Source organism: Rattus norvegicus, chromosome 16 (assembly GCF_021556685.1).
Source record: "Rattus norvegicus strain SHRSP/BbbUtx chromosome 16, alternate assembly SHRSP_T2T, whole genome shotgun sequence".
Classification (NCBI taxonomy): Eukaryota; Metazoa; Chordata; class Mammalia; order Rodentia; family Muridae; genus Rattus; species Rattus norvegicus.
In genome coordinates this window covers 27,652,603-27,678,336 of record NC_141549.1, presented here as the reverse complement: position 1 = coordinate 27,678,336, position 25,734 = coordinate 27,652,603, and the positions used below count along the sequence as shown (strand labels likewise).

Genomic DNA, 25,734 nt, shown 5'->3' with positions numbered 1-25,734 from the left:
AGTAGAATTTATTTTTAATAACACGTTGAAAATAACTCCACTCCTTTCTTCCTCCTTTTCTCCCTCACTGGAAGACCTATGGGGCTAAGCATGTGCTCCTTAGCTTGGGCAGATAGAAGCTCAGCATCTGACTCTTAAATAAATTAGCGCTATGGCCGTTCTGGCATATGATTTTCTTTCTAACCCCAAACTGACCTTTTCTCCGTCTTGACATATACACTCTTCACCATTTTGTTACTACTTATTTTATTTACTGTTTGGAACGTGTGCTGTTGTTTAGGGCACTGGATCTCCATCATGAAAGGCTGAGTACATCCAACTGGATTCTCCCGAGACTCTTCTGCGTGTGGCATGAGACAAATGGGCTGATTTGTCAAAGGTCATTGCATCACATACCCAAGCTGAAGACTCGGTGAAGAATAACCAAGCCTCTTACAGCTAAAGTGACATTTCTAGATGATTTCTTAAAAAAAGGTAAGTACTGGAATTGAATGCTCCAGGACTTTAATTTCCTAATCTTCTGGACCTGGCAATAGAAAGGTTAATGTAAGCTATACATCCTGGAAATCGAGAGTTTAAATCCAAAGAAGTTAAATATAATCACAGGAAACACACAGCACAAGGGGCAGATTAAAAGGAGCCACAGCTACAAATGACCATGAATGAGGGTGAGTGACTGCTCTAAAACTGCAGTCTCCCCAGCAGCCAACGCCATAAATTATCCGCCTCTCATTGCCTGATGTTTGCTGTTCACCGATACGGTTCAGTTTAACGAATTGGTGTAAATCAACTCAAGGAAGGCAGTTTTTCTTCACTTCTTTGTTCTGGCTTTGGAAACACAGGGTCAGGTATCCCAGCAAATTGTTGTAAGGTTGAAGAGACCATATTCAGAGTCCGTCACAGTAATCTACCAGCTATCCAACTCTCTTCCACGTAAGTATTCATGCATGCGCAAGTCTTATAGTATCTTATATTTGCACACACACACACACACACACACACACACACACACACACACACACACAATCTTTAAAGGATAAAGGTTTACTATATAATAATTGTTAGACTCAAAATAACTAGGGTACCTAGTTAGTATATCGAAGCTGACCTGGGCCCCCGAGTTTCTCAGCATCCCTCAGTCCCTATCTGTTACTGGGTTTGGTTGGCATACCATACCCCATCCCCGCCCTAAACTCCAATCTAGGGACTGGACTGCATTCTCCAGCTGCCCTTTTCTATATAATCTAGCCATTTTGGTTACTTGGTCCTTTTTACTTCTACCCCGTACTCTCCTGGCTTCCCCCTCCCCTGTCCTCACATGGTCAAGTCCACTCTGGGTTCTCCCAGATGTTTCTTGCCTGTGGCGATGCTCTCCCACATATCTATAATAAACTTTCTTCTCTACCATACCTAGGAAGAGTCATGTCCTTCCTTTTTTATTTCTTCTTTTTCATTCAGTAATTAGTGCCCAAATAAGGAAACAAATTTATTCACAACTCACAACAGTGCAACAGGCAATGATTTGACGCTAACACTTTTTGTTTTCTTGATGCTACTGTTACGTAGCCTAGGCTGGCTTTGAACTTGAAGCAGTCCTCCAGCATCAGTCTCTTTACTGCTAGGATTACAAGTATGTGGAGACACAGCTGAGGCTAACATATTGCTTAATTCAAGGGTGTGATTCCCAAACGATCTTTCTAGAGGTCATGAAACCTGGCCTCCTTAAAATCTGAGAGGTTCAGACAAGATATTTGTACAAATTACATGGTAATTTTGTAATACTCTGAAAGAGATTGAGGACATATATTGAGCTAACTACCTATATCTGCTTTTTGTACCTAATGTAGATTGAAAAGACATCCGATTGTGTAAACAAAGGACATTTCTAACACAGAGAGACTTCTCAATATATGGACTTTTGGAGATGTGCCACCAAAAAGCTCTAATACTGAGTAGTCTTAGAGCAGTGGAGTTGGAAGGGGAGAAACCAAACCAGACACCCTAATCTTTCCACATAACAGCCATGGAGCTCAGACCTAGAATGAAGACCTAAAAAAGCCTCCCCTTTGCTACTTTGAATTATAAAGAAATCTAGAACCCTCGGGTCTCGGATCCCAGTCTGGTTTCCATGTCATAGGCCCACACAGCTATAAGGTAGTTCTGGGTCTTCTGCACTTTCCTTCCTGTGGGTAGACTGAAACCCTGAGGTTTGTATAATTCCTCGACAGATGACAGCATCCACACAACCATCCACAGGACTTTGTGTGAATGTCAAGGGAAGGGAGGAAGAGAGTGTGTTGTCATGGAGATACCAAGGCAAATTGCAAGAGGAGAGAAAGTTGAAACCCATTCTGCTATCTCAACCGTTATTTATTCAAGTAATAAATCACGACATCTTTGTCAAAATCAATGGGGCATGAAATGGACTAAAAATAAACCTTGCAATCCAATCAACTATCTTCCGAATACCAGAATCTTCCAAAGGAAATGCTCGACTGCACAGTTAGCTCTGTCACTGTTAACGTTTCTATATGAGCATTTGTGCGTGCTCTCTCTTTTGTTCAAATTCCTTCTTAAAATTCAGCATTAATCACCAAGGTAGATGAAAATAGAGGCAACATTACCTAGGGTACCATTTCATGCGTAGAATGGCTTCTAAATTTATGACAGGCCAGAAAAGTAAAACAAGCTTGAGGAAGGAAGGAATATTTCCCAGAGAAAGGAAATGACAGTTTCCTGGACCATTAACTAGTCCAAGGCTCAGGGGACGGTCTTCAAAGGGAATTTCATTTAAGCTGAAATCTGGTCAGAAAAAGAAACATCAGTGTAGGACCTGACCACTGGCAACACAGACGCTGCCATTCTGTGATAGGAACTGAGGCAGACTGATTTTTAGCTCCACACTAGAGCCCCAGTGTGTCCCTAGAAAGGTAAGCCTTCATTAAGGGAACTTCTCTACAATGTAGTTGACTGAGAGGATAATGAATCTTTAGAGACAAGTAAGGTATCATAGATGAAGTGAAATTGTGTTGGTCTTTTATCTCATGAAACACTTTCTCTCCCCTTTCCAGATTCATGGATTCATAGCTCCCACAGAGTTGGAAAGTCCTCAGAGAGCACAGGACGTGAGGTAGCTTTACTCATGGACTGATCAGAGGCCATGGGGCCAGTTTATTAGCAGGACCTGAGCTTTCAAAATTTAGGGTTTTTTTTTATTCCTTTTCTTACTCTCTTGGATTCTAGCACATACTGCCTTTTATCTGAATAAAAACGTTCTACCAAAAACCTAGTGTACTTCATAGACTTATAGTTGATACATTGGTTTTGTTTCAAAGACTAATGATCCAAAACAAAGAGTTAAAACTGTTTCCTGTAGTCTCCTAGGGCAGGCTCTGACTATCAGAAAATCTCCTGCCTTCTGTCTCCATCATTAGAATGGTTAAACTTCTATTATTCCCATATCTGTCTTGCTCATCCACATGCTGTTCCTAAACCATGAACACTCTACAAATCTGATGAAGAAAACTCAGAAAGCAGATTAGAATTAAGTTCCTATTGTGAAAGAACAAGGGAGAAAAGACAAAAACAAAAACAAAAACAAAAACAAAACCCTCAAAAAACGACAACAAGCCCCAGAGAGTTCTGCTTTTTGAGAAATTTCAACTACAGATGACATTTTGTGTGGTTTGTAAATGGTGAACATACAAGTGGAGGACAGAATTTTGAAAAAAGTTTACTACTAATCTTTTAATGTACTTACACATAAATAGTCACTGCTATTTTAGAATACAAGATATAAGATACGGAGACTTATTTTATATATATTTAAATTCTAGAAATGATTATTGAGTTGTTGGTTTTCCCATGCCGTCTTCGGAATCATGTCTGTTACCCTTTGTTTGGTGTCTTTGGCCCCAAATGTGGGTGTAATGTGGACAGTTCCTTTTCTTCCCACTAAGGGGCAGTATAACCTGGAGTAGAAGGCAAGGTGCGGCAGACTCTGCCACAGACTCTGGATTTGTCCTTATTAACTCTAACAGACTAGCCATGGGCATGTTTTATATATGGGACCTCTGCTGGCATCACCATGAGACACTGCCCCATCTTCTCCCAACCCAGAAAGCTGGTGGTACTGAGTGCCACAATGCTCAGCTAGATTTGATAGTCCTTATCCCTTCACCCACTCTCCCACCACGAAAATAGTACCTTGTCAACCAAAGGCTTTGGGACACATCAGGTTACTGTCCCCTAGAATATTCCCAGCTGTAGAGTCGGGAAGGAAGGCTGAGGGAAACCTGGACTCTGGGTAGATGATTTGACAGTCAGTCCTAAGCTACCTTGTCCTAGGTGTGGGTTCTACCAAATTGCTGGTCATCTTCTAGTATTGTCTCTTATGCAGGATTTGGGAAGGCTGCAGCATGCATTCTCATGGAAGGGAGAATAGCATGTGGAAGCTGTCTAGGTCACAGGGTGCGAGAACCAGAGCTAAGTTCTTTCTTACTGGTTCCCAGTCATCCTACAACTGAAGATCCAGGTGATTTGATTAACTGCACTATTCCCTAAGGATTAGGAATTAATTAATTAATTAATTGCAAGCCAGTGTTCACTCTAGAGCCTGGGGGGGGGGGACTTAAAACCCAAAAGAATATATTTGTCCATTTGTACTACTTCAAAGGTTTATTCTTGACGTGTAATTTGTTTTCCCCGAGAAAGTTGACATAAGGACCTTAACTCTCCAACATGCACATAGGAACGAGCAGACTTTACTACATGTAATAGCCCAAGATGTAACTGACAGTATTTTCATTACTACATCAACTATAAGATATCACTGTGAGTCTTCAGGGTCTTTCCTTTTGTAGTTGATCGATTAAGAAAGTACCTTAATCAGTCTTTGTATGCTCATATAGATAAATTCTCAAATATGAAAATACTAGGCACTTCTCAAAATCTTTCCTATTGTGGGTGGTGAGGGATAACCAGGATTGGACAGAGGAAAAACTATCTTTGTTGATTTGAAAAGAAACAAAACAAACAATAGAACAATAACAACCACCACCACCAAACACATAGCCTGAGGTTGGACCACCTGACTAATGACGTAAGCTTTTAAGAGATTTGTAGCGCTGAAGGAATGGATTTCACAATTCCTGTCCCATTCTCTGACTGCATTCTTGAAGCACTCTGCCTGCACTCCATCCCTTCTTGGGTCTTCCTTAGTGTTCTACTGTCATGATTCTCCTCTTCTCCCCCTCAAGACAGATATACTGTTAGCGCTGTAAGTCAATGATACAGTGCTTGTCCAGCACGCGAAATGCCTTTGGTTCAAGGCTTAGTGTCACAAGATTTTTACATAAAGAAGACAGGGATTGAGGATCAACTTCAACTTATACTTGAGAACAGGAATGTCTGTGTATAGCAACCTCAAAGCATGGGATACTGTTGGTTTCAAGATGGGGGAAACAGAGGCTCTATCCTTGTGCTTTTCTTACAGTTTGGACTTAGACTTGAGACATCCACTTCCCCCTCTAGGAATTCTAAACCTTTAGTTTAGGCAGAACAGATATCTGGGTTGGGGGGTCCATTCACTAGGAAGCTAAAATAAAGCTTCTATTGCTGACCCACATTCTTGGGCCAACTCCCAAAGCACTGCTCTCCAGAGAACTGACCACAGATCTGAAGCTGGAGCCTATGTTCCAAAGACCAGAGAGAAGAAGATCAGAGATGAATAGCTTCAAAGTCCATAGATAACTGCTGTGGGACCCTGTATCCAGAGAATGGGCTCAGATGCACAAATGTCCTGTCTCCTAAATCCCTTCAGGAAGAGAGGTATAAAAACTTAGATGGAATGTAAGCTATTTCTTAAGGAAGTATGTTCCAGTTGCTTCTGCCCAGAGAGACCATGGGCTCACCCTTAATTGTGACTTTGCAGGCCTTCTGACTGAAAGAGCAAAGATAAGGCAGGGAAGGCTGTGTGCAAAAGCAGCCGGGAGACAGGCAAAGGATCCAGATGGAGCTGGTCACCTCCAAGCTTTCAGAAGGCTGCTGTGAATTTCATGGAATTCTCCTACAGCTTCCCTGACAGTTCCTTTCACATCAGCCCTCTACAGACAGCCCACCTTTCTTGTAGGTCACCCCACTAATCCTTGCATAGAGACTCAGGTTTACCCAATCTTCACTCTCCAAGATACCCACACTGCTGGGAAAGGAATAATTGAAAAAAACCCTTTAAATTTTGTTCACCCATCTTGAGATGGGCTGAACTGACTGAAGAGGGTGGAATCAGGAGACAGCATAACAGGAAGGGTGGTCCAGAGATGCAGAGAACAGAAAGCTAATACATCACAGTATGGGTGTTATCAAGAGAGCCCACAAGAGCCCAAAGGAACCCTGAATACCACATGGGGCCACCTGTCACTTCCTGATGGAGACAGAGACTTGCGATCAGGACTGCTCATCCACCTGGTGCCAGGTACAGATGGCAGGTAAATGTGGGCTCTAAAAGTCATGTGTTTAAGGGGATCAGTCAAGTGTTCCAGGCCTTCGGTTTGGAAAAACACCACTCCCCACTGAAGCCTTCCTCCCCATTTTCCTCAGTGAAAAATAACAGGGTTTGCTTTCATCGTTTTTGCTTGTTTGTTTTGAAAGGAGGGAGAGGATTTCAGCTTAGCCATTTCTTAATTCTCATATCTGAAATTAGAAATACCACCTTGATTTCTCAGAATGATTATTGGAATTAACAAATGTGAGAAAACAGCTAGTATAATGACTGGCTACTCTCTCCACCACCATCCCATGTCTATGTGCCTCCTTGTGGTCCCTTCTGGTCTTCTCTTATAAAGTCTGCCCTTCCTTCTCAACTTTCCTAGGCAGAAATCTTGAGAAAATGATATCCATCGTCTCCTCTAGCACAGAATGTTACCATCGGCCAGGAAGGTAGCAGAGTGTGGGAAAGAGTCAAAAGACTACTGCAGTGGATTGGCACCTCTGCTCCAGAGGTACAGGTGACCTAGTGGCCCAGGCTCAGAACTTCCACTCTGTGCCCTGTCTCCATCCCGTTTGTTGTGTGTTAGCCAGAGTCTAGAGAATCCCAGTACATCCAGGTTCTTACCTTGAGAGGCACAGCAGCAGGTGGAGCCAGGCAGCTCTGGCCGATCTGAACGATTGGGCAGTATCTGAAGAGCTGTGCCCTTGTTGCCAGCACTGTGGTACCTATTTCTTCTTCACCGTTCTTTCGAAGTACCTCTGAGTTTGCAGTCCCTCTTCCCTGGAGTGCTCGTTTGCCTCTGTCAGATGCATAGGACAGGGTGCTTTGTGGAACTGAGAATTCAATGACCTTCCTGGCTTCTGGGTCCATGTCCCATAGGTCCTCGTGGGCAGAAATGACTGGCCAGCGCTTCGAGCCTATGGAAGGACTGCTGTTTCCATCATTCAGTGTAGTTGCTGGGCTAGCAAGCCTACACGGCAGCTGCTGTGGTAGGCCAAGTTTCTTAGAAGCAGGGGCCAGGCCATGCCTACTATGTGGGGATCCACAAACACCACCCCCCCTTACATGCAGATTCGGGAATTTCTCTGTTTCTTCCTTCTTTTCCTTCAGTGAATAACAATTGAAAGCAGCTGGTCTCTGTGTTCCAGGGCTTTCCTCAGGCAGCAGTCTCCAAGGAGAAGTAGCCAAGCCCCGCGAATGTCTGACGTTCCAGGGAGCAGAGAAGAAGCTTGTCCTGGGACTTGGGAAAATGTGTCCCTCCTCCAGGCCCCCTGGGGCTACCGTTGAGACTGCGGTTGTTGGAGAAGGGGCGGGGAGAGTTTGGGTAGCTTGGATTGGGGGAAGCTGCAGCTGGATGAAAAGGAAGGAAGTTTTCATCTGCTGTGGCTGAGGCTGCTCGGCCATTTCCTCCAAGGGAGCAGAGCTGGTCCTTGCCAGGGTTTCAGACCTCAGTGTCTCGGCAGCTGCAGGCAGACATGACTCAGCCCCATGGTTTCACCTCAGTCTGTGGAGGGAAATAACACACCTTTAGCACCCAGGGGGACTTTGCAATGGGTTTGGGGGCCAGAGGATCGTGTTTACTGGAGAACTGGACTCTGCTCAGAGTCACAAAAGCAAACATTTGTGGAGAACAGTGTACAGATGGATGTGTGTGTGGAGAATAGATGGGTGTGTGGGCAAGGGAAGGCAATCAAGACAGTCTACCATACCTATGTCCAAATGGAATCATTTCTCTACCTTTAAGTGTTCGTTCTATTGATTAATCCTAAGTTATCTTGACTATTCCTGTGATTTGGAGCCTGATCTGAAAGACTCTATGTTGTTTATAACAACTGGAACACTTCATGGGGCTCTTATTTAAAGACTATGGTTCCTTATGGGTTCCCAACGGAGGTAGGTCTCACGGTCCAGGCCAAAGTAATTAAAAGTATAGTTTGAATGCATTGCCCACCAAATTCAAATGTTGCTGAAATGACTGAGAGGAGGGACTTCTGAGAGGTGATTAGAGTCTGTGTACCCCCAGCCCTGTGCATTCTCATCAAAAGAGGCTTCTGGAGGAAACTCAGATGGTGGTAGTGGTGGGCCCAGAACCTTCTTTCTCCCTTTAAATTTGTGAACTTGTTGCAGCAGTGACGAATATTTCTATTCTAAGTTGCATTGGCTGGAATATGGGAAATGCAGAGAAATAGGTGATGGTTGGGAGCTGATGGGAGGACTGGCTTGGAAGGCATGTGTAGGAAACCTTCATGAGAAATTATTAAATATGAGGAGGGCTAATAAAGGAGTGTTGGTCCTGGGTAAGAAGTAGGGAGTAACATACAGAGAAATCAAGGTTATTAATGGATAGAAATAGCATTTTGATTGAACAGATAACTTTGATGACAAACAAAGATTTCTCTGAGTCTTCCTTTCACTTAGAGAAAACTTCTAATCATCTCAAAGACTAGTTAAGCATACCTAGTTGACAGGTTTGATATTGATGTAGGAATTAAATGAATAGTACACAGTGCACAACCAATTCTCAGTAACTATTAGCTCCTACTCTTGAACGCCTATACATACCTTAAGTCTAGAGGAAATTTGTTCATGAAGCCAAATAATTAAAATATAATATATGTGGATATATACATCCTACATACATGTATGTGTGCATATGTATTGTTTGGGCCTATATCAGGTAGTCATTTATGTATTTTTATGCTTCCTGTCTGAAAAGAAAGACTCTAGGACTAGAGGAATTATTGGTGAGAGTCAGCAGTGAATTTGGGCTTAGGAGACATGAGCTTGAGTTATGGAGTAAACATCTATTAAGGGTGACTCACAGCATATCTTTGAACCTCGTTGGACTTAAAACAGTAAAACAAATGTCTATCCTTTCCACTTGACAGAACTCTTTTACAGGTGGGATGGGATAATCTGTATAAGAATGATTTGTAAGCACAAAAATGACATATATATGTATGCATATATATGTAAATATATACATATATATAGTCTTTGAGTTGTGGTGTGTTGTAATATATACAGACACAAGTGCATGTGCATACACACACACACACATACCCCTCTATGTATACATGAGGGTTATTTTTAAGACAGTCTCAGATGGTCTACGCTGGCCTTGAATTCAGCATGATCTTAACTCTCAATCTTCCTTCTTCTACCTTTCAAGTGCTGGGGCAATAGGCATTCATCGTCTATAATTAATAATATTATTTATACTCTGAAACTAAATAGTTCTCTGTAGTTTCTATGAACTACTATGGTTTCATTGCTTTGAAAGGATTCTAAGTCAGCCTCCTATTTTCCTGCCACCATTTCAAGATTCATACAACGGAGATAGAAATGTCCTATAACTTAATGCCATCATGTCTTTGCTAATGCCCACGCTCACACCCCACCTTCTGGTGCCCACGCTCACACCTCACCTTCTGGTGACCACGCTCACACCTCACCTACTGGTGCCCACGCTCATACCTCACCTACGTGCCTGCACTCACACCTCACCTACTGATGCCCGCACTCACACCTCACCTACTGGTGCCCACACTCACTCCTCACCTACTGGTGCCCACACTCACTCCTCACCTACTGGTGCCCGCACTCACACCTCACCTACTGGTGCCCACGCTCACACGTCACCTACGTGCCCGCACTCACTCCTCACCTACTGGTGCCCGCGCTCACACCTCACCTACTGGTGCCCACGCTCACACCTCACCTACTGGTGCCCGCACTCACTCCTCACCTACTGGTGCCCGCGCTCACACCTCACCTACTGGTGCCCGCGCTCACACCTCACCTACTGGTGCCCGCGCTCACACCTCACCTACTGGTGCCCACGCTCACACCTCACCTACTGGATGCCCACACTCACACCTCACCTACTGGATGCCCACACTCACACCTCACCTTCTGGTGCCCACGCTCACACCCCATCTACTGGTGCCCACGCTCACACCCCACCTACTGGTGCCCACGCTCACACCCTACCTTCTGGTGCCCACGCTCACACCCCACCTTCTGGTGCCCACGCTCACACCTCACCTACAGGTGCCGGCGCTCACACCTCACCTCCTGGTGCCCGCGCTCACACCTCACCTCCTGGTGCCCGCGCTCACACCTCACCTACTGGTGCCTGTGCTCACACCTCACCTACTGGTGCCCGCGCTCACACCTCACCTACTGGTGCCCATGCTCCTTCAGCACTATAGCTTCTTTCCCCACTATGAGGAACTGTTAGTTCCTTCTGGTGAGTTTGATGTGAAAGTGATGCAACCTGATAATGATAATGATGAAAACCCGAGCTACTGTCTTGGTGTCTTTGGTCTTCTATTTTAAAATGACATAGATTGGGTTACTTATAAATAACAAAAAGTTAGTTTCAGGGATGGAGAAGTCCAAGAGCAAGGCGCTGCTATATTCTGGACAGATGGCTTTTCAACTTCAGTCGCACGTGAAAGAGAGGATAAGGACTCTCTCTCTCTCTCTCTACCCCTCTCTCTCCACCTCTCTCTCTCTCTCTCTCTCTCTCTCTCTCTCTCTCTCTCTCTCTCTCCTCATTGGGTGGCACAACCACCTCCCAATGGCCCTCTTCCTATTTCCATCATCTGTCACCCCCAGAAGGTGGCATGTAGTCCATTCTGTCTCAGGGTTCCTGGCACTGCAGTCTGCAGAAGCTGCTCTTCCATAAGTAATACAGAAGTTAAGCAGATGCAGATGACGCAGGCCGGGGTCTATCAGACTCAAACAGCTGCTCCTTCCGTACTGATTCGCTACATGCTAGTGCATCTAGCAGCTACTTTATTTGCCATGGATAGAAATAGAGATTTGGAGAGAGTCTTCTACAAAAGCAAAAATTTCACACATCCCTTCTTAAGTCTCAGGGCACATCATGTTCTGTGACTTCTCAACCTCGTACTCTTTCCATATTGGCTGAATTTCCTTTTTTTTTTTTTTTTTTTTTTTTTTTTTTGCCTCTTCTCGAAAGGCAAGTCCAACTCATGTCATTGTAGATGACACTGTGTCTGGTGCCCCCCTTGCTATGATCATTTATGGAAGGACCAGATGGCAACTCTTGGAAAATATTTTAATTAGGAAGTCTTTTATCTCCATCCTGTTTCTATTTCCTTTCCCAGCCCCACGCCACCCCATCCACCCATTGGCATCTTCGTAGTGAATCTTTGTATTTTAAGTTGATGTGTGCCCACTCTGGCATCTGATGACAGGGGGCAATCGCATTTGAAGTAAGTGGGGAAAATGTTGAAACAGACAGGAACACTGGGCCAAAAGGAGATTCAATGCTCCGTTCTGTGTCATGTGCAGATGTCCGGGCTTCCCAGCCATGTCTTCTGCAGGTCTTTCCATGTAGGGGAAAATGGGTTTTAGTAACAGAAGTCCCAAAGCTAGGCAGAGGTGAGCAGACCTTTTCTACAAAAAGAGACTGGGCTGGGGGCTGAGAGCGAGGATGAAGGACCAAGGTGGCTGTGCTCCATGTCACCCCTACTCTACGTCCTTCTTGTATCTTCTAATAGCTCCAGGTTGTCCCCGGTGACTCATTTCACATAACTGTGAGTTTCCTGGAAACAGCTGTCACAGAACTCTGTCAGACAGATAGGAACTGCTTTAAAAAGCACAACCTATGAGTAATTCAGAGAAACAAGGGCACCTTTCTGTTCAACTGGGTTATGACTATAATTTATTATGTGTGCTCCCCGCTGGACAAGTAATTCTCATTGGCTATTCTCACTCCCCATTAGATGACAGAGTTAAAGCAACCAAGACCCATAGATGAAAAAAATTAGGTGAGATTCTTAACAAGTGGCAAAGCCAGGACTCTCTTGTCTGGGCTCCGAAATCTCTGCTGTTTCACTGGAGTGCTTGTCAGACCCGTCCTTATCTCCCCATGCCACTATCCCACCCCTCATCGCTCACTGAAATATCCAATCCCTTCTCTATTTGCTTTTAAGTCATCTAAAGAAGACTTAAACTTACTCTCTGTCCCCAGGAGAAAGACTACCATACCTCAAATTGGCCTGAACCTTCCCTGCTTTCTTGTATGTTTTTTTTAAATAGTGATTCTATGCCAGGGAAGTTTCTCAGGCCTCTTCACTTAGACCATCACTCTAGCCTCTCCCTTCTTCCTTCCTCTCTAACTAAATGATGTGGCATCCTGCACCTTGGCAATAGCCTAACACCTATGTGTCCCCAGACACTGCCTCTCATTAGTCCTCTTTTTTCTAGTACTTTCTGCCAGCCATGCTCACTCCAATGCCAACTTTGCTGTGATGGATACAAGGAAGAGGGAAAGTGGGTAGAGAAGCAGGAAAAAAGCTAAAGCTGTCAACATTTCCCTTTTCCTAACTTACTCAGAATTATACTTATCCAAAAGATTTTTAACATTGCAAATGTCTCTCATAAGTAAAATATTTGGCTCAGTTATAAACTCAGATTAGAGCTGCATGTTGGTAATTTTTTTGTATATATTACAGATAACAAAATGCAGTGAAACACTATCAAACTGCCATGTTTTCAACAGCACGAGTAGAAATTGGTGTAGGAGACACAAAAATTCAACAGAGTATGCTTCAGGATAAGTGGCACGGGCTTCCTGGGTGTGAGTGTCTCGCTTGTGGAATCCAGAGGGAAGAGTTGGGGTTCTTTCTTCTCTTTTAACCATATTTCTTGAGAAAGGAAGATACCTCACAGAACCTGGAGCTTGCTGATAACCTAGGCTGTCTAACCAATAAACCCCAGGGATCCTCTTGTGAAGTGGAAACTTTAAGGGTTCTTTGGAAAGTCAGTTGTATTTTTCTAAACTGGACACAGACGCACAACTAAGGCAGACTTGTGAAGGAACATTTAGCTGACACAGGAGAGAGGATGTTCTGCTAAAGCAAACACATGAAAGGACATGTGATGAAGGATTCTTTGCTAACGACACTCTCACATTGGTCTGCCTTACATTGCATAGTTGAGCTGCTTTGGCTGGACTCGTTGGACTCGGGCTCATTGCATGCCCATGCTGAGGCAAGGTATGTGGAGGACACATGATGTTTGGATGTTGATGCAGTGGTGGAGAGAGAGTTTGGCTCACTGGTATAGTCAGCTGTAATGCTTGTGGGTCTCCCGTCTTCACTGAGATTCACTTCCCTGAGAGACACAGCTGAGAGCTTCTTCGGGCAGCCCTCTGGGTCCCTGCTGCTGACTCGAACTGAGGCTGAGACTTGGCTGTCTCTGCTAGGTCCTGTCGCCTCTGTTGCTAAGCCAACTCTACTGAACTGGACTGCTAGTGTATCTGTGAAGTGTTTGTGAGTGGATTGAACTGCTGCTACCAACCTGAACCGCCTATTTCCAGACAACACAGACAAGAGCTGCTCCAAGGAATCTCTCTAAACATGTCCACTTCCTCTATATCCTTTCTTTCCCACTACCTCTAGTGGGTGGTGGGCTAGAAGGGAGGTTACAGCACTTAGGAACCATCACTAAATAAAGGATTTGAAAAAACTAAAGTTCCAGTCTTGTCTCTGCCTCCCAGCACTAGGTTTTAAACAAACACCATCATACCTAGACTTCTATGAGGGCTGGAGATCAGAACTCTGGTCCACATGCTTATCCAGTAAATGAAGAACTATTACCAAAAAATACGTCCATTGGGTGACTACATTTTACCCAGCACCCACATGTTTAAGAAGGAAAGAGAGAATCTGAAGCTAACTTGTCCCAGCAGCGAGAAAACAACAGGGAAGGCTGAAGCCAGATGTCTACAGCATCCTCTGTCACCATCTGCGTCTTGTGGAACACAGAGCATCTTTGCTGCTGAGGAAAGGACAGAGTTCCTATGGGACACTCCGGCATGGTGGGGTGAGTCAGGATAATCAGCACTGTAGACAGATACAGGCTTGAGGCTCCCATTCACCTCTGCCTGGCACCACAAGTACTTTTGAGGGCTACAGACAGGCCATGAGCATATGTGCTTATCACACATACTCAGCCTTCTAGTGAGAATCTGGAAATAGAAGAAAGGCTGATTTGTCTTAAAAGACCATGGTGGCTTAAGACAGAGTAGGGGACGAAGAACAGAGAGACAGCAATATTTGACATCAAAGTGTTTCCATTAGGTTTATTCAGCTGTTTAAATGATAGGAAATGGCTCTTTGGTCTATTTAACACACATGTACATTAGACTTGTGTTCCTAGGATTATTTTCTCTCCCCTAGGACTTAGAAGTCAGAGAATAATAGACTTTCTCACAGGAGAAAGGAGGGCTTCCTGGGTCTTTGGTTCCATAGTTCATTAAGATGTCACACAATTAAAAGTTATCCCTGTGGGGTTGGGGATTTAGCTCAGTGGTAGAGCGCTTGCCTAGCAAGTGCAAGGCCCTGGGTTCGGTCCTCAGCTCCGAAATAAAAGGAAAATGGAAAAAAAAAGTTATCCCTGTAACTTCATTTCCTTAGAATAAGTAGTGCTTTAGATTCAGTAGTGGATTCTCCTTTAACATCCATGGTGTTTAGATCCGGATTGGCCCCCAGAAGTCCCCAAGTTCCTGTACCCACATCCTAGAAAGTGTGAACACTATAAGAGGTGGCACCTAGTGGAAAGTCTTCTGGTTATCAGAGGAAGGGATAGAAGGGTCTTGCCTTTTCCTCCCACGTGCTAGCCATGATGTGAACAATTTTTTTCTACTCTGCTGCCATGCTGTCCAAAGCAAAAGGGCCAATTAGTTGTGGATGGAAGCCTCTACAAGCATGAACCAGAACAACCCTTTTCTCTCCAGAACCTGATTGTATTTCAAGTATGTGTTAACATTTCCTCTAGGCTCCTAGCAACAGTTACCTAGCAATGGCCAGGTATGAGCAGGAGCCAGGCATATAAGGACTGCTTGGGCTGTGCTGAAGTTTCTCTCTCTCTCTCTCTCTCTCTCTCTCTCTCTCTCTCTCTCTCTCTCTCTCTCTCTCTCTCTCTCTCCACATGTCCCTGACTGGCCTCTTCCCCTCCTTTGCTCTTCCTCTTTTTCTCTCTCTTTCTGTCCTCCTTGGTCACCTCCTTTCTCTGCCTCTATTCTCAGACCTACGTCCCAGGTCCCAAATAAACTTCCTTCTATCCTAGGCCTATCCTGTGACTGATACCTCAGGGGGATGCCTCAGCACTGGCCTGCCAAGGCACCCCCTCCTGCCACATCATACCGTGTTTTAAGAAACACAAGAGTATGTGTTACAGTAATGGAAAGGGGTGAAGAGAAAACCCTGATAGCTTTGTTACATTGGTGCAAGTGATTTTCTCAGGCTACTTCTGTATCTAGGTGCATTTAACCTTTGCACATCATGATGTATTGCCCTCTACGAAGTTGTTACCTGAGAACTGTGCATAATATATTAAAGAAGCCTAAAATGGTGTAGCCCATCCCATACATAGATACCCTGGATCCCATGTGGCCTCTGGACCTTGAGTCTGTCGCACCTGGTTGACTGTCCAGGTCCAGTTTCTCCTGTGCTAGTAGTGGGAGAATAGGGCCCACATGCCAGGGATAAGCCTTAACAGTCCAATATCCTAGGGTCACTCAACAAAAGTCAGGTAGACTGGCAGCTAAACTCAGCAGTGCTAGTCTATAGGTCTCAGAGTTTACAGTAACAGCTGAGCAGAGCTGGTGGGCTTTCCTTCAGCCCTGCCCTCTTCAACTTTTAAAATACAGCCAGTGACTCTAAACCACAAAAGAAAGGAAGAAAGGAAGGAAAAAAGGGCTTGGTTTTACTCTTTCGAACTCCTTTTATCATAAAGATTTGCATGGAGAAGACATGGCTACAGTTGCTTTTTGTTTGTTTACATTTGAGGTAGAAATCGAAATCTTAAAAACAAACAAAATCTTAACAAGCATAAAACTGTGAGGGACAAGAGCTGAGGCGACAATGGTACACATCCTGGTCTCTGGGATTCTGGTCATGGAGGCCCAACTGAGGGGCCAGGAGGGGAGGGGAGAGACAGAGGGGAAAGCAACAGTCTTACTTGGTTTAAAAGCAGTTCCTGGGATGTTCGAAGTCTTTGGTTTCTAATGAGTTATACACCAACTGGAAGTTTTTGCTGTTTCATGATTGCCCAATCTTAAATTTGACCCATACCTTCTCATCTATAGATTGTGACTATAACATTATCTGTTTTGTGGAATTACAGCAAGCACTAATATGTAAGAAAATAATTTATAAATTAGGTATCACTGTGTCTAGGTACATTATTTTTCTTAATAATCTACTTCACAAAAAATTAATCTACTTCACTTAAAGTTACAAAACATCTCACACAAATGCATTCTCCGAAGAGATTCTGACTAACTCAAAGCTTGAAGAATAAATAGTAATTAGGTGGTTAGGGAGGAGGAGAGAGATCATTTATGCCCTGCTGAGGCAAGACATCCATACAAAGAGAACTTGTGGCCTGTGATTTGCAGGGCAGGCTGGGGCTTGCAAACCCACAGGGAGGCAGGGATGAGAAGAGTAGGGTCCCAGAGGCTTTGGTTTAGAAGTATGAAACATGAAGTTTGAGGCAGGCAGTGACAAAAGCTCAATCCTGGGGTGGGGGTTGTTGCACACTTTGTTAGGGAGCTTACAATTTATATCATAAAACAACACTTTAGCTACTCAGTTCAGTATATATTATTCTATACAAACATATGCATATAAGTAATCTATTTATACCTTTTAAAAGAGACTCTTTAGTGATGCAGTTTCAGAAGGTATTCATTTACACCATCAAGCCTGATTCTTTACGTCTGGGCTTGGTTTAGACAGCCTTGCTATATAGATCTTGAGTTGGCCTTGAACTCATGATCCTTCTGCTTCTGCCTCCTGGATTACAGCCATGTATCACCATGCCCAACTTTCAAAACCTTTAGTATGCAGCTATGCTTCATGAATTTTCAAGAAGGGAATACAATTTTAGGACCTTTGACCATAGGCACTTTTCCTGAACTTCCCCCACTGGCATTTCCACTGCTCCAGGGTTTTCATTTCCTCAGTGCACAGCGGGAAAAGCTGCAGCCCCGAGGAGCCATCGTTGGGCTCACAACATGTCCCTGCTTGTAAATATCACTGTGGCTCTATCAGCATTTCCTCATCCCTCCTATGCTTGACAAACCCGCCCCACTAAGGCTTTTCTTTGCAGGAGACACTGCTTCTTCCCCCAAGAACACAGCCCAAGCCAGAGGCAGACCATCTATTCCACTCCTGAATGCCTTTTCTTTCTAGTCACAGGGATATGGGCCCTGCATCTTGAACCAAGTGGCCCTATGTTACTATAAGATGTCTAAAAGATCAAGTGAGTCTTACCAGGCCAAGAGTGGAAAGTTAGTAAAGACAGGGAGGGCACCGAGTGTCCCAGTGTCCTGCTAGGGGCCTCGTCCCCAGGCCTCTCTGCCATCTGCTGCCTTCCAGTCTATAGTCTCATTCCTCAAGCTTTGGTTACACGCCAAGGGGACATCCTTAATGCATTTTTTATAGTGACATAATAACACCTTGGGAATGTCCATTGGCATCTATCTGTGAAGTTTCATATTTTACTTCCTTTCTTCATGCTAGATGCCAGACTACCCAGGTATTAATACAATGCCACTTGTCCTAATAATTAAAATTGAAACAAGATTTTCCAGCCACCCTTCACAGTAGCTTGGTTTACCCTCTCCTCTATATTCTTTGTATTTCTCTGGATTCTACGGTGGCAAAGATGATTCACTGGGTGAAAATTGAGGAGGTAGAACCCTGCAGAGCCCAGGAAATGGGCAGCTGAGGTGAAGTAGATGAGCCTAGCAGGCAACAGACACTGCTTTCATCACAGGATCTGTGTGGGCACTGCACCCTGCCCAGTGTTGACTTGGCTGAAAATTTCTGGATTGTAAAACAGCTTCTGAACAAAGTGCCCATTTAAAATGGTCTGCAAAAGGTAGGCCTCTTGGCATGAACTCAGTTCAAGCCCTTTTAACCCCTCTCCTCCATTGCTCATCTCTCCTGGTATTCTGGACAGAACTATTCCTGGCTCCCTCCCCGCACCGCCAGGTACCTTGGGTAAAATTAGACTTTGTTTGTTTTGAAGTGCATCTTTTAAAAGACATGGCTACTTTTGAAAAATTCAAAAGTTGTAGTGATTTTAAGCACTCTTTCCAGGCACTGTTTTTAGCCCAGATATTTGGAAGGACCTGGGCCCCCAAACCCCACGGCTGGCACACACATGGCCTGAGTAAGAGGACTTGCTCTCCCAGTTTAAAGCAATCTGATTTGGAAAGAGTGAGAGGATGTGTGTCTAAAGATAGCCATGTGAATAGGGGATCTTTTTCCAATTAGTGCAGAAAGATTCTTTTAGCCTGATTAGCCCCCTAAACCACAAACTTTAAACGTTTTGCAGTTTGTTAGTACAAATACATTCTGAAAAAGCCTAGGACATTCATTTAAACACGATAACTTGAACATAGCAAGCAGAAGACTGAACTGTCTTATCAACTCAAACATTAAGTCTTAGTAAAACGATAATTATTGTGCACAGAACAATCATGTATCTATAGTCTTCCTTTCCTTCTGAAAAGATATGCCTGTCCATTAAATTATTTTATTCCTCTATCATCTTTGTCTGCAATTTCTTTCTAATTCAATCCATTTCATGTATAGTAGTAGCTAGGGATATTTGCTTACAAAAAGGATCCAAATAATTTTGAGATTTATTTTGCTAAAAATATTTTACATTTTCCTATAAAGTCTAAAAATAGGAATAGGTGCTCCCTGTGTTCTACTCTCAGCGTTTACCTTTGTGCTTCTAGTAACTGTTGGCAAGGACCACTCACCTGCCTCCCTCACTCCCAGTTACAAATGTTTGATAAATATTTGCTGAGTATTCTGAACTATGCTAGCAGATGAAGCCATGTTGGTAGCTACCTCACTTTTCAACTGCTGGAACAGATCACCTTGGCCAAGGCAACTTACAGAAGAAAGCATTTGTTTGGGGTTTATAGATCGGGGAGTTAGTTGATGACCATGGTGGGGAATATGGCAGCAGGTGAGGAGACATGGACTAAAGTTGTAGCTGAGAGCTCACAGCATATAGGAGGCAGAGAGAGAGAGAGAGAGAGAGAGAGAGAGAGAGAGAGAGAGAGAGAGGAGGGCTAACTAGAAATGGCGTCAAACTGAAGCCCACCACTAGTGACACACCTCCTCCAACACGACCACACCTACTCATCCTTCCAAGCAGTTCCATCAACTAGGAACAAAGCACTCAAATATATGAGTCTATGGGGGCCCTTCTCATTAAAATTTCCACGGTAAGTAAGAGTTATATCCTTAGGTCTTGTAGAAACGTCAGTTGAGTAAAAACTCTTGGAAAATAGCAAGATTAACGAAATAAACTGGCTCATATACAGAAGTTTTGAAATGCCACAAGAGATCAACAGGAATAGTGACAGAAAATAAAAGGCACCAGAAGTTTCCTCTCTAATGATGCTGACATATAGCACCTCCAGGATCTTGAAGCAGATGAACCAGCACATGTGACAAGTCTAAAATGAAGCTGTTTGTAAGGTGGTCACAGAAAGTAATATGCTCTCTAGTCCAAAGAGTATGATGTGCATGTCTGTATGGGACTGTTACTCAACCAGCCACCATTGAATTGGACAACTTAGAGTGCATGGTGAAGAGAAGTAGATTTTTGTCAGGTTTCAGGTTGGATGAGGAACCAGATAGGTAAGCCTGTATGGACAAAGCTCTAGAGAAGGTCTGAGTTAGTATGTGCTAGCTTGAGAAGATGTGGAGGAACAGATCTTAGAGTAAAAGTGTGTGTCAAGACTGGTCTGACAGAGAGGTTGAGACCAGACCTGCAGAAAAGCAGGAAATTTATCAATAGTAATGTGCTGTTTAGAACTCATTAGAAGCCTGAAGTCAAGACTGAAATGAGGAAAATATCTGAAAGCATGCTCAAGCATAGAAAGAAAAAGATGGCTGAATTCATTCATGGAATAACATAGATAAAAGGAGTTATTATATTTATAAAAATGCTCGGAATGGTAGGATATAGAAAGAAATGTAAAGCAAGAAATGGTGCTCTCGTGAAAACTCATGAATAGTGAGCTATGTGGAAGATCACAGAAGTGGAGGTCAGGATGAGGCTGAGGGACTTTCACAGCAGAGATAGTTGAACTCATAAACTAGGAAGACACGGGATGAACCAAAAATTTGATGTTGTCAGCTGAGGTGTAAGAGATGTTCTAGTGGTCTGGGAAGCAACTCCTGACCTGAGTAACTAAGTCCATAGAAATATAAAGTATTTGAAATAAGAAGTTAGGGAAATTGAGATGCCAGGAAATTGAATCATATTTTTATAATACCTCATTTGTTTAATGTGTGTGCGTGCGTGTGTGTGTGTGTGTGTGTGTGTGTGTGTGTGTGTGTGTGTGTGCGCGCGCATGTGTTCAACCCATGGCCTATAGATAAAGGTTCAAGCTAAGGACTGGGGCTCTAAGTTGATGGACAACTGACTCTCGCTTTGGAAAGAAGCTGATAACAAGGTTTTGGTAAAGAGGAGTTGAAGATAGAAAGAGTAAAACTAGAGAGCAAGCTGTAATGGACAAGGAAGACTTGAACTTGGAGAGTTCCAATGCCTGATGTCATCTGGGGAACCAGAAACTGCTACCTTCCTGAAGCCTGATTTTAGTCCTATTCTGAATGGGCCAGCCCATCTGTACCAGAGTATTCACCTGTCTCTGGATGCGATGTAAGATGTGCCTTCAGTAACTGGAGATGCTAGCTCCATTGCTTTCCATAGCCTCTAGCATCAAACACTTCATGTATATGGTAAGTGCTTAAAGCAGGTCACTTAGTGAATGAAACACGCTGGAAGGTATGCAGGACAAGTATTACAGTTCATACTTTAATCCCAGAGATTCATTATAGGACCCCTTTGCCCTCATCACCTTTGCTGGAGATGGAATCCAGAGCCCAGCTCATACTACATAAACAAATACCCTGACCCTGAGCATCTGCAGTGAGGTGAGTTTTTTTCATTTACATAAATATTAAAATAGATGGAGGGGTTAACAATCCAGGCTGTGCATTGATTTTAGCTCAGCTATGTGACTCCCTTGAATGAGTAGAGGTAGACCTGTTGCTAATATGTCGTGTTACAAGAAGGCAAGGTGAGATGCCATGCTTCTGTAATGGGAAGCATCCATCTGCACAGATTAGATAAACCAAAAGTCCACAAAACGGATTCCTAGTGTGATCACTACAGCAACATTACAAAGGGTGGATCCATTGGGTAGACCACCAGATGCAAAGTGTATGAAACTTAAAGTACAGAATTTCTCTGGTGGGGTTGGGACTATGAGTAATCTGCCCTGACTTTTCAAAAGTAATTTACTATTTTTGAATTGCCTTTATAAGAGCTTAGTCAAATTACAACTTTATAATAACACGACATGTACTCGCATATATTTAATCTTTGTTAAGCAGAGGCCTACATTCAGAAATTAGTTTCTTGTCTGTCCCTGGTGAAGAGGAAGGCTCTTACTATCTAGGACAGATGGCACCAGTTACCCTGACTTTACTGTGGTCATCTTACTTGGACAGCAAAAAGTCCCGGGTGGACGCTTGGAACTACATAGGTAGTGTCACAACTGAAGGCACCTTTTTTGAATCTTTTGTTAAATGTCATTGAGTAGGAAGCTGGGAGATGACTAAGGAGTTGAACTGGGGAAACTAGGAGGGAGGTGAAGCTACATCTGGTTCCACAGCGTCCCGTTTCCACTGCCAGTTCCCCCTGCTCCTCTCTCATCAATTGCTATTCCAGTATCTCCAGCTGGCAGTTCTGGGGTAAATCATGATTATGTTAATGATACCTAAGTGTGCTTGGATACATCCTCTGCATGGCACTGAGTGAGTTTTGCTGTTACAGGCTGCCAGCTTCGGAGGGTCTAAGGCGGCCTTATGTCCCCAAAGTCAGAGCTCTCTTCCAAGTTCTGCATGTAGGAGAATCTTAATATGTGTCAAGATTGACTTAGTTAATTTCCTCTCTTTGAAGCAAGTTTCCACAAGGATGGTAGGTGGGATCTAGAAGGGAATGAGAATTTCTTGAGACTTGAGTGTTACCTGATTGCTTTGTTAGTGAACATTTTCATATTCAAGAAGCTTACATTTTTCTGTATTATATATATTATTATTCAATAAAAAGGAAAAAAGAGAGAAAGAGAAAGAAAGGAAGGAAGGGAGAAAAGAAAAGAAAGAAAGAGAGAGAGAAAGAAAGAAAGAAAAAGAGAGAAAGAGAGGTGGTAAAAGAAGAGAAGAAAGAAAAGCTTGGCTATAAAGCTTTTTTTTTTTTTTTTTTTGAGGATCTTGAACTTGATTCAGCAGGCAAGGCAGGCAGCTGGAGGTGCCTCTCTGTTATGTAGCTGGGTTGAGGCAGTGCCCTAAACATGCTTAAAGGGTGATCACTTTGATGCTGGAGAGTAGTTTCAATAGAATAAGAAAAAAATGACAAATTACCTAAATCTTGGATAACAAGGGCTCAGAATATGTTGGGTTGACGATAGTGATACTTTAAAAGATAACCAGGGCCATTCACTGCACAAGGAACCAGCTTTCTGATAAACTATAGAACGGATACTCAACACATGTTCCAGGGTGATTTACACATGCTAATGCTTGATATCACATTATACCTTAGTTTGGCCTCTATTGCAGTGAAATCTCTCACTGCTCTCAGTTGGAGAAGAGGCAAGACAATCTATCACTTAGACTGGCTCGACTCCTTGGATGAGCACCAGCTTTAGACTAATTCTTATTCTCAAAGCTATGCCTTTGTGAAGACGCACAGTGTCTACTGATGTATACGTGCCCAAAGATTGAGCAGTGCAAACCCTGCCTATTGAAAACTAAGATGTTTTGGTTTCCAATACATTCTGACAATGCTGTCAAATGTTTCTCTTGCCGGGTAAACACTACTAATTGTTTTAGGACCAGTTCAAATCACCAGTGTAATGACTCAGTGTTTGATATTGAAGAACCTATTGTTTTCATTGCCACATAACACAGATGTTAAGGATTAAATGGAACAGATTGATGCTTATAGGTCTGAAAAACTATGAAGAATAGTTTGGCTAGGGGCCCTTAACATAATTTAGATTCATGTATGACTTCCACAATTTCAAATTAAACAATCACAGAATGACACAAATTTGTTGGAATGTAATTCAAAGTAAGCATGTACATATTTCTTCTAGTTCTGCAGAATGTTGATCTCTAAATTCTCATTAGACACCTCATTTAATTTCTGCATGATGATCTAGTAAGGAGAAATAGATGAATCATGGCCATAATGACTTTTCCCAGCCCCCAGGGAGAAAATAAAGGCTTGGGTTCTGAGATGAGGACGGAGTTAACATTGTCCCTTAGTTTGCATAAATCTATAATAGTGTGCACAAGTAATCTGTGTGAACCGATCTAATCATATCATCACTGTGTAGCTTTGCCCTCGTGCCAGTCGCTAGTGCACTGTCTAATTTTGTTAAGTTCCTCGCATACCAGGAGAATCTTAGTGAGAAGCCAGTTTTCTACTCATTAGCTGTGACCTTCTAGTTTGTTCACTTGGGCTTTCCTTTGGCCTCCTACCCTCAAGTTAACACACTTTTGACTCATAACCATACTGTCACTGTGCCCTCTTGACCCAAGACAAAGGCAGATGAATGGAAGTATTGATGCCAACTTTATAGCTTCTGTAATAGAGCATGCCTCAATTCCTCTCTCTTGGGGTTTCTTTGAAATTAAGGGAGAAGTGAGAAGGCCAAGAATTAAACAGGTTTCATGGTCCTCGAGGAGTCATCATTAAGCAAATTATAAGGAAATAGATAACTTAAAGTAATCACTCAGATACTCACATATTCTCAATGGTTCAGCAAAACCCAGCAGTACTTATAAAACTCTTTGGGAGTATTCCTAACAAGGATATGTCTATTTGGATGTCAAGGTCACATCTTATAAAGTCCAGTGTTGTGTGGTGGTGGCCTCTTGTTTGATACTAATATCTTTTGTTCAATATCGTTGTGAAAGGCCAAAGGAGGCAGGGGGTGAAAGACCCACTGCAGAGGAGAGAGGAGTTGCCACCAGTAAATTAGGTTGGGGTTTTCTTCTCAACAAGTAAAAGAGGTAGTGTCTTAGAACAATTGAACTGCAAGCTACTCTCTCTCTCTCTCTCTCTCTCTCTCTCTCTCTCTCTCTCTCCCCTCTTCTCCTTTCTTCCCTCCTTCTCTCTCCCTTTATCATTATCTCTCTCCCTCCGTCTCTCCTCCACACACACACACACACACACACACACACACACACACACACAGATACTATACACACACACAAATACAAACACACACACACACTTTTATCTGTCTGTCTATTTCCTATCAATCAATCTGTCTATATATTTATCTATCATCTATCTATGTATCTATCCCAAAAGCCTTTCCAGAGTCTATTTGGGGCACTTGCTTTACCTGCCCTGTTAAGTGTCCATTTTTAGTCTCTTTCTCATTTAGTGTGATGTTCCTAGGTAAAAGCACAGGCAAGTGGATGTGCTTGGTTCTGAGCTGCTGATTCTACACTGTGGTTTTTGAACCTAAGGGTATCACAATGTCACAGTGTATAGAACACACTTGAAATGGGTTATTTTCCTCAAGACTGAAATACTGAGTGTTTTGAAATACATTTGACCCCTTGTTTTCAGACAAGAGATTGTGCACCAGCCTGCGGGATACCACAGCTCAGAAACTAGGCAAGTTGCAACCAAGCACTCTACCTCCCCAATCACTCCCCTGACTCAGCCTCTTTCCCCAGATTATTCCTGCCTTCTGTGTTGTAGAACTCATCCACACAATTCCACACGAACTTGAAGGCAATTCTGTGCAGGTTGGGATAATTCCTAGCTGTGCCTGATATAAAGGTTATTAACACATGCTGCCTCTCAAAGATGCTCTCAGGGTTGCAAACATGCACGAAACAATAACAATTTTAGTTGCCTGCTCTCAGCTCATGAGAACAGAGCAAGGATATACATCAGTTGTTCTCAACCTGTGGGTCACAACCTCTTTGGGGGTTGAATGATTCTTTCACAGGGGTCACTAAGACCATCCTGCATATCAGATATTTACCTTATGATTCATAACAGTAGCAAACTCAGTTATAAAGTAGCAACAAAAATAATGTTATGGATAGAAGCAATATAATATGAGAAGCTGTATT

At 43.2% G+C, this 25,734-nt stretch overlaps 1 protein-coding gene across 12 annotated transcripts in view; it reads right to left on the bottom strand.

Annotated features, from left to right (window-relative positions):
• Psd3 (pleckstrin and Sec7 domain containing 3) overlaps positions 1-25,734 on the bottom strand; it is a 557,293-nt gene that overhangs the window by 449,477 nt on the left and 82,082 nt on the right. For all 12 annotated transcript variants that reach the window (XR_015639410.1, XM_087588275.1, XM_087588278.1 and 9 more), the window contains one exon: positions 7,112-7,991. Coding sequence is in view for 11 of the 12 variants with exons in the window: in XM_087588275.1 (XP_087444401.1) it covers positions 7,112-7,891 (780 nt within the window). In the remaining variant the exon portion in view is untranslated. The remainder of the gene's footprint in view (positions 1-7,111; positions 7,992-25,734) is intronic.